The 7640-nt window shown below is 56.0% G+C and overlaps 3 protein-coding genes across 3 annotated transcripts in view; 2 read left to right on the top strand and 1 right to left on the bottom strand.

The window, feature by feature from the left end:
* Nucleotides 1-252: 252 nt before the first annotated feature.
* GUITHDRAFT_41754 (hypothetical protein) lies at nt 253-945 on the top strand (the record flags this gene model as incomplete). Its single annotated transcript, XM_005822121.1, has 1 exon — nt 253-945. A coding segment is annotated over one exon (693 nt), but the record flags the coding sequence as incomplete, so codon positions are not given.
* A 1669-nt stretch (nt 946-2614) lies between these two features.
* On the top strand, nt 2615-5750 carry GUITHDRAFT_146693 (hypothetical protein; the record flags this gene model as incomplete). Its single annotated transcript, XM_005822120.1, has 14 exons — nt 2615-2650; nt 2733-2791; nt 2845-2930; nt 2980-3039; nt 3206-3300; nt 3528-3788; nt 3999-4112; nt 4200-4262; nt 4459-4614; nt 4707-4767; nt 4812-5078; nt 5154-5218; nt 5264-5383; nt 5607-5750. The coding sequence occupies 14 exons, from the start codon at nt 2615-2617 to the stop codon at nt 5748-5750; spliced, it is 1587 nt and encodes a 528-aa protein (XP_005822177.1).
* An 891-nt stretch (nt 5751-6641) lies between these two features.
* The window catches only part of GUITHDRAFT_146692 (hypothetical protein), a gene marked incomplete at both ends in the record, with an annotated part of 3649 nt that continues 2650 nt past the window's right edge, over nt 6642-7640 (bottom strand). Inside the window, 7 exons of the mRNA XM_005822119.1 lie at nt 6642-6657; nt 6703-6779; nt 6833-6940; nt 7010-7075; nt 7129-7206; nt 7273-7325; nt 7369-7411. Of these exons, the coding sequence (XP_005822176.1) occupies nt 6642-6657; nt 6703-6779; nt 6833-6940; nt 7010-7075; nt 7129-7206; nt 7273-7325; nt 7369-7411 (441 nt within the window). The remainder of the gene's footprint in view (nt 6658-6702; nt 6780-6832; nt 6941-7009; nt 7076-7128; nt 7207-7272; nt 7326-7368; nt 7412-7640) is intronic.

Raw genomic sequence — 7640 nt, 5'->3', positions numbered from 1 at the left:
TACCAAGCCGATGAGGAGGCCCTGGGCTCTTGGCAGTCCTCCTTGTCCTCTCTGGACATCCTCCCGTTAGCATCCATGTGCAGCCTTCCTCCTCAAGGTCACAATGTTACCGTAGCAGACCAGTTCCCTTCGCAGCGCAGCCCCTTCCTCTATCAGAACATCCTCACCATCCATCCCCAGATCAGCAGCAATGATGACACCAACATAATCTCAAACATGGTTGTCTTCGACAGATACCTGACTCGCCATGAAGTTGGGAGGGGCACATTCGGTGTGTGCTTCTCCGCATGGGACTCGAAACGCAACGTACTGGTGGCTATGAAAGTAGTCCGAAGGGACGAGCGGTCGACTGAAGACGCACTGGTCGAAGCGAGCAAGCTCAATATCTTGGCTCGTCGGGAGGGGGCTAGTCGATACTGTGTGCAACCCTACACTCACTTCCATGCGTTCGGACATCTGTGTATTGTGACGGAACTACTGGGGGACAACTTGCATCATGCGCTACAGGAGTACCGCACCAACGGAGGACGTTCCCGTGGGGTCAGGATGGAGATCGCACGGAAGATTGCAAAAGATTTGTGTGAAGCTCTAGACTTTCTCAGCAAGGCAGGGCTGGTACATGCTGATCTCAAGACTGAGAATGTGGTGATGGCGAGACCGGGAATGACGTTAGATGATCCTTCGCTGTCGGTGAAGTTGATCGATTTCGGATGTGCGTCCTGGAATGGTGGCCCTGCGGGTACAGTAGTTCAAACCTCGTACTACAGAGCGCCTGAGGTGTTGCTGGGGCTAGAATGGTCATACCCGTGTGACATGTGGAGTGTCGGATGCATCGTGCTAGAAATGTTTGAAGGGGAACGAACGTTCGAAACCATTGATCCAGCACAGCACCTGGCAATGATTCAACGGCTTTGCGGGAGAATACCGTCGTACATGCTTCAACGATCAGGGGCTGCTGTATCGTACTGCATCGATAAGCTGAGGTCTCGAGTGATGTGGCCCGAGGTCTCCGGGGGGGACATCTGCTATGACAGAAACTACGACAAGGAGAAAGCTGTGATGACTGTGCTTCCTCTTTTCCAGCGGTTGGGGCATCCTGGCCTGGTTCACATGCTTGGATTCCTGCTTGGAACATTCCAGCTGGACCCGGCCTTCAGGACAAAGGCGTCTTCTGCTCTTCATTGTCGATGGTAATCCTTCTTGCTTGTGTTTGGTTGTTCTCACGATGTTTGTGAAGGTTTGATGACAACTTTGCACAAATGGAATTTCAGCGATCGTGAGTCAAAATCGGATGGGAGGAGAACATATTGTAACGTTGTAGCAGGGCGAAGTCTGCAAAGACGGACCTTTCCTCGATTCCATGCCGCACGAACCCTTGCCTCATCAACTGTGCACCAGTGCCACAACTCTTCGGAGGGTGTGTGGCCATCTGAGATGTTGGAAGAGACCTTACTTTTTTGCAGGGTGAGCTTGAACATTCCTTTCGTCTCTTCCGAGGTCGACACCAGTTTCTCTTTGCCAAGTACAGGTTTAAGCACAGGGCATGCGCTCTGTACTCCACTACACGCAGCAGCAGCAGCGTTGCGAATGCAAATTGCAGCGGCCGAGGCAGTTTGCGTTCGCGGATCTGGACGTTCCGGATGATCCTTCATTCTTTTGCCAAACTTCATTCTTAGTTGATTCTTTACGCTCTCTCCCTGTCTTTTATCACTGCCGTGATTTCAATACACGCTGGCAGCACGATCTGCTTCCCAAATGCCATCATCATATGAAACAGGCATCAGTGGCGACACGCATCTACATCGCCCCGCGCATCAGGCTTGAAGTTGGCATCTCAGTGGCCCGGCTCAGTCCCGGCGGCCGCGCGCTGGCCGGCCCGGGCCTTGGGCAAGAGTACAATTTTTAGTAAATCAGCTTAAATAATATATTCGAAATGCACTAAGCTAATCTTTATTGAATTGCCAGGAGATGTACGTGGGTGGAGATTCAAGGGGGTAGTCTTAACAAGTTGATATACGAATTGAAGGGGTAGGGTCAAACGAGTACGGGTACTTTAAACAGAAAATGAGTCGTAAAAATAGGGTAGGGTGAACTAAAATAGTTTTCAATGGTGGGTGTAGGGGGGCCTCGAAGGAGGTCGAAACTGGGTTGGGGTCAGGGTCTGCGAAGGGTGGGTAGTGCTAGGGGAGGAAGGGGGTGGTGGTGACGTGGGGGACTGAGAAATGCTGGAAGGACACGAGGGATCGAGGGGGCAAGGGGAGGAGGAGGAGGAGGAGGAGGAGGAGGGCAAGCAGAGCGAGAAGGATCATGGGAGGAGGATCATGAGGAGTAGGTCGATGAAGAGGTGGGAGAGAAGAAGGCGGGTGGTGAGATGAGAGCAGGAGCAGGGGCAGGAATCGTCACGAAATAGGATCATGGACAGGGAAGGGAAGGAGCTTGTGGGGAGATGAATCAGAATGTTCATTTCATCTTCCTTTCGATACCGTAGAGCAATCAGGGGATGGAATTAGCCATGGCAACTGAAAGGAAGGAGCTGCATGCGAACGATTCCTGACATGAGTACGTCGTGTGTTCTAATACGTATCTCCCTCTAGCCGCTTTGTAGTTGAGCAGCATGATCCACACCATCAAGACTGAAGTGCTTGAGGAGGTTTGTCCATATCTCTGACCCCGATCTCATTCATCTCGCTCCTTCTGGGTCCTCAGTCGACTCTCTTCATGACTTGGCTCAGGTGGGACATTTCAACAACTACATGAAGCGCGTATGGCGTCATATCTCGCTCGATCTCCAGTGAGCAGTCGATGCATCTGTTGAGCTGCCTGCTGATACTGTTGGGCGGGAAGGGAGATGAAGAATGGCGCTCCCAAGTCAAAGAAGAGCGACGGGGTAGAGGAAGCGACCGCTCATGGCGAGCATCAGGACGCTGGAGGTTGGAGAGCTTGACGCGCCTCTTCCGTAGCTGAATGAAGATGCTGCAGCAGACAAGAAGAGGGAAGCTCCTCGAAGGAAGAAGATTCTGATCATGATGTCTGACACAGGTGACGGAGAGGATGATGGAGATGATGATGGCGATGATGATGATGATGATGATGATGATGATGATGATGATGATGATGATGATGATGATGATGATGATGGAGATGATGATGATGATGATGATGGGATGAAGATGCGTCTGGGTGTCACACTTACGAGGAGATGCAGGAGGGGGTCATCGAGCCTCGGCCAACTCGCTCAAGGCAGCGCTACACTTGATGATGCCTGAGGACCAGCTGGAAGTCAAGATAGTGGATGTGCTGGTGAGAGCAGGAGGAGGTAGAGGAACAGGAGGGAGAGAGGTGGAGGTGCAAGGTTGAAGTGTAGGGAGGAGCGAGGACAAGGGAGGATGAGAAGGAGAACAGGAGAGCAAGGTAGAGAGTTGCTCAGCGTTGGGTGAAAAGTGGCGGGGCATCGCGAGGGGCACGGCGAGGAAGGGGAGTGGAGCAGGAGCAAGAGGGAGTCAGAGTCGGAGCTGAAGGATGAGCAGGAGGACTACACGCTTTGGTTCTCGAACCGACTCTACAACTGGTGGGTGGCGTACCCGCACGTATGGGCGAACATCTTCCATCACACCAAGAGGACGTCGGAGAAGGTTGACAGGACGGGAGGGTACGCGGGAGGAACGACGGCCAAGATCCTGGAGCCAACGGTACGGTCAGGGTACAGGAGGTGCCTGGCCGCTGAGATGCCGGACCTGGTCGTGTCTGTACATCCGATCATGCAAGTGATCCCCCTCGAGCACTTTATGGTACCTGCTCCTGCTCCTGCTCCTGCTCCTGCTCCACCTGCTCCTGCTCCACCTTCTCGCAGCTCGTTGTTCGCTGCACCTATTCTTCCTACCTTCACCCTGTCCCTGCTCCCTCCAGTTGTTCTTGAATCGTTTCCGTCCACCCTTTCTCTAGCTTGCCCTTCTTGTGTTCTTCTTTCTTCCTCTCCTTCCTCCTCCCTCGTAGCTCAGAAAGTCGCTAACCCTGCGAAGCCCCAGGACAGGAGCAAGAGAATTCCTTTCGTGACGTGCGTGACGGACTTGGGGGAGGCGCATCCTTGGTGGTTCAACGTGTCTGTCGACAAGGTGCGAGGGGGAGGGGGAGGGGGAGGGGGAGGGGGGGGGGAGGGGGGAGGGGAAGCAGGAGCAGGAGGAGTTGAAAATGCATGGCAGGTTTTTGTTCCTACCGAGGAAATGTATGAGACTGCCATCACATGTGGCATGCGAAAAGAACAAGTGAACCTGCTGCTGCTTCTGCTGCCTCCTCCTGCCTCCCTCCTGCCTCCTGCCTCTTGCCTCCTGCCTCCTGCCTCCTGCCTCCTGCCTCCTGCCTCCTGCCTCCTTCTCCTTCCTCCTCCTCCCTCAACCTTTCTTGACCTCCCCCCTCTTCTTCTCCGTCCCCTCCTTTCACCTCTTTCTCACGCACTCGCAGGTGCAGGTTTTTGGCCTTCCGCTCCGGCAGGGCTTCTGGCATCTGGATGGGGGGGAGGAGGCGAAGCAGGAGAAGCGGCGGAAGCTCAAGCTGGAGGGAGACGCGAAGGTTGTCCTGGCGATAGGAGGAGGAGAAGGCATGGGAAAGTTAGATCAGGTCAAGACCTGTTAAGCTGCTCTCCTCCTCGTTCCTCCTGCTCCATTTCCTTCTTTCCTTCTGCTCTTGCTCCGATCTTATCCCAATCGTAGATCGCGAAATCCTTGGGGAGGCATCTGGCGGAGAGCAACGTCAAGTCCCATCTAGTCATCGGTGAGTGAAATCTCCTCCTTCTCCTCCTCCTCTCACTCCAGCAGTCTGCGGGAGGAATCAGAAGCTCCGCCAGAAGCTCGAGCGCTTCAAGTGGCCCAAGGGATGCGAACTAGAACAGGACGGGGAGGAGCGACCGACCCAAGCCCATGAACAGGAGTCGAGGAGCAGCCAAGAGCTCGGGGAGCAGGAGGGAGGAGAGAAGGGAAAAGGCGAGCAGGAGGGAGAAGAAGGCGAGCAGGAGGGAGGGAGGGAGCGTGTCAAGGTCAGAGTGGTTGGGTTCCTGGACAATGTCGAGGAGTACATGCTCGCAAGTGACGTCATCGTCTCTAAACATGGATATGCTGATCATGCTGCTCTCACGCGTGATCATCATCATCTCCTTGCAGGCTCCATAGCCGAGGCAGCTGCTTGTGGTCGCCCTTGCATGGTCTACGACTTCCTTCCCGGACAGGTCTCCTCCTCCATCTGCTTCTCCTTCTCGACTGACGGCCAGCAGGAGGAGGCCAACGTCGACTTTGTGCTCAAGAGAGGCATGGGAGGCTTCGAGCCTGACGCTAACAAGGCTGCACAAGTTGTTCTCTCCTGGCTCAACGATCAGCCAACCCTCCGCAAACTGGTGAGAATCTCATTCCTCTATCGCTCTTCCTCCACCACCTGGTCGTCCTCCCCTCCACTACCTCCCCCTCCAGCTGCGTCTGCCACCTCCCCCTCCAGCTGGGTCCCCTCCACTACCCCCCCCCTCCAGCTGGGTCCCCTCCGCTACCTCCCCCTCCAGCTGGGTCCCCTCCGCTACCTCCCCCTCCTCCTCCTCGGTCGATCTGATTCGCCTTGTCATCCAGTCCGACGCCTCTCGCAAGGCCAACTCGAACCCTCACGCTGCTCACGACATCGCCGCGGCCATCATCACTCTCATTCAGGTTTCTTCCTCGGAGGCTCCACCATGGGCTGACGACGCAGGAGCAGGAGCACGACAAACAAGTTGAAGCATGTCAGTGAATGTAAATTAACGATTACATCTCCTCCTCCCCCTCCGCATTGCACAGTTAGTCGTCTCCTCCTCTTGCTACAGTTAGTCCTCCTCCTCCTCCTCGTCTTCGTCCTCCTCGTCTTCATCCTCCTGTACATTTGTCACTCCCGCGCCCAAGCGCCCCCCCCGTTCTCACCTCCATCTCATCCACATTCTTTCTCCCGAGCCATTCCTCCTGCTGCTCCTTCTCCTGCACTCAGCTCAGCACCAGGAGGGAGGGGGAGGCATCGAGCCCACCAGCTCCTGCAGCAGGTTGTCCAGCTCCTCCTCCTTCTGCGTCGTCTTGGCTGACGCTCGAGTCCTCGTCGACCTCCTCACGCGCAGGGGACTGTGAGGGGAGAGGACCTGGGCTTTGTCTCCCTCCTCCCTCCTTCCCCGCACGCTCCTCGTCGTCTTCTTCGCCACCACCTTCTTTGCTCTCCCTGTCTCTCCCTCCTCCTCCTCCTCCTCCTGTTGCAGCAGCAGCCGCGAGGCGACGAGGAAGGAGGTCAGGGCCTCGCTCAGGCTGTCGACGGAGGGGAGGGAGAAGCAGGGCTGAACCTCCTCTGCTGTCTCCTCCGCCTCCTCGAGCTGAGAGATGAACCTGCGCACTGAAGACTAGCAATCGGTCAGAGCACAGGGAGGAGGCGGAGTAGGAGTAGGAGTAGGAGGAGGAGGAGGAGGAGGAGGAGGAGGTACCTGTGCGATGCCATCGTCAAGAGTTTCGAACGCTTTCTTGGCAACGGAGCTGAGGGCCTGGAATGAACTTCAGGTGAGGAAGGAGAAGAAAAAAGCAGAGGGAGAGGGAGGAGAAGGAGGAGGAGGAGAAGGAGGAGGAGGAGAAGGAGGAGGAGGAGGAGGAGAAGGATTACTCTGCTCTGATTCTTGGAGAGTTTGAGCTCCACATTGGTGAGGAGGCGAGAATACACCTGAAACGAGGGTGAGGGCGAGCTGGCAGAGAGGAGGCGAACGACAGAACGAGCAAGGAGAGGCGAAGGCAGCTACACTAGGAGGAAGAAGCAAGAGGAGGAGGGAGGAGGGAGGAGGGGGGGGAAGGACCTTGACAGAGGCCGAGGAGTCACAGCCGGTGAGTTCCTCGCAGATGAGACTGGCGATGGTCAGCTTCGCTCTCTTGCTCGCCTTGATGGCATCCTCTCCCTTGGCCGCCTGCGCAAACAGATGAGAATAAGGAGGGGGAGAGGAGGAGGAGGAGGAGGAGGAGGAGCAGTTTCCCACATCTTCGAGGAGGGACAACAGGTACTGGCCGACTTGAAGGGCGTTGACTTTGGCTAGCGGCGAACCCTGAGAGACAAGACAAGACAAGATAAGATAAGATAAGAAGATGAGGAGAAGACCCGAGGAGCCTCCAGGATGATGCGAAGGGCAGGCAGAGCGATGGCGCCGAGGACGAGGAGGTTGTCAGCCTCCTTAGCCTGCAGGACTTGTGTAAGGAGATGGTTGAAAAGGAGAGGAGAGGAGGGGAGGGGAGGGGAGGAGACCGCGAAGGTTGGGAAGAAGACAGCAAGGCACTGTCTCATGGCCGATTCTTCCTCTGTTGACAGTCAGGCAGGTCGAGGAGGTCGAGGGAGACGAACCAGCTGACGAGGCGAAGTAGGCGAAGAGAAGGGCAAGGGTGGTCTGCAGGACATGTCAGGCGTTGTGTGCATGTAGAGGATGGGAGGAGGGAGGTATTGACATGGCTAGTCAAAATGAACGACGATGGGAGTGACAGGAGTGGAGGGGGAGGGAAGGGGAGGGGAGGGGAGGGAGGGGAGGGAGGGGAGGGAGGGAGGGAGGGAGGGGAGGGAGGGAGGGGAGGGGAGGGAAAGGGGTTACGAGGAAGTACTCTTGTTAGGCGATGTAAAGG

This window comes from Guillardia theta (assembly GCF_000315625.1).
Source record: "Guillardia theta CCMP2712 unplaced genomic scaffold GUITHscaffold_131, whole genome shotgun sequence".
Taxonomy (NCBI): domain Eukaryota; class Cryptophyceae; order Pyrenomonadales; family Geminigeraceae; genus Guillardia; species Guillardia theta.
This window is presented reverse-complemented; position numbering and strand designations above follow the sequence as displayed.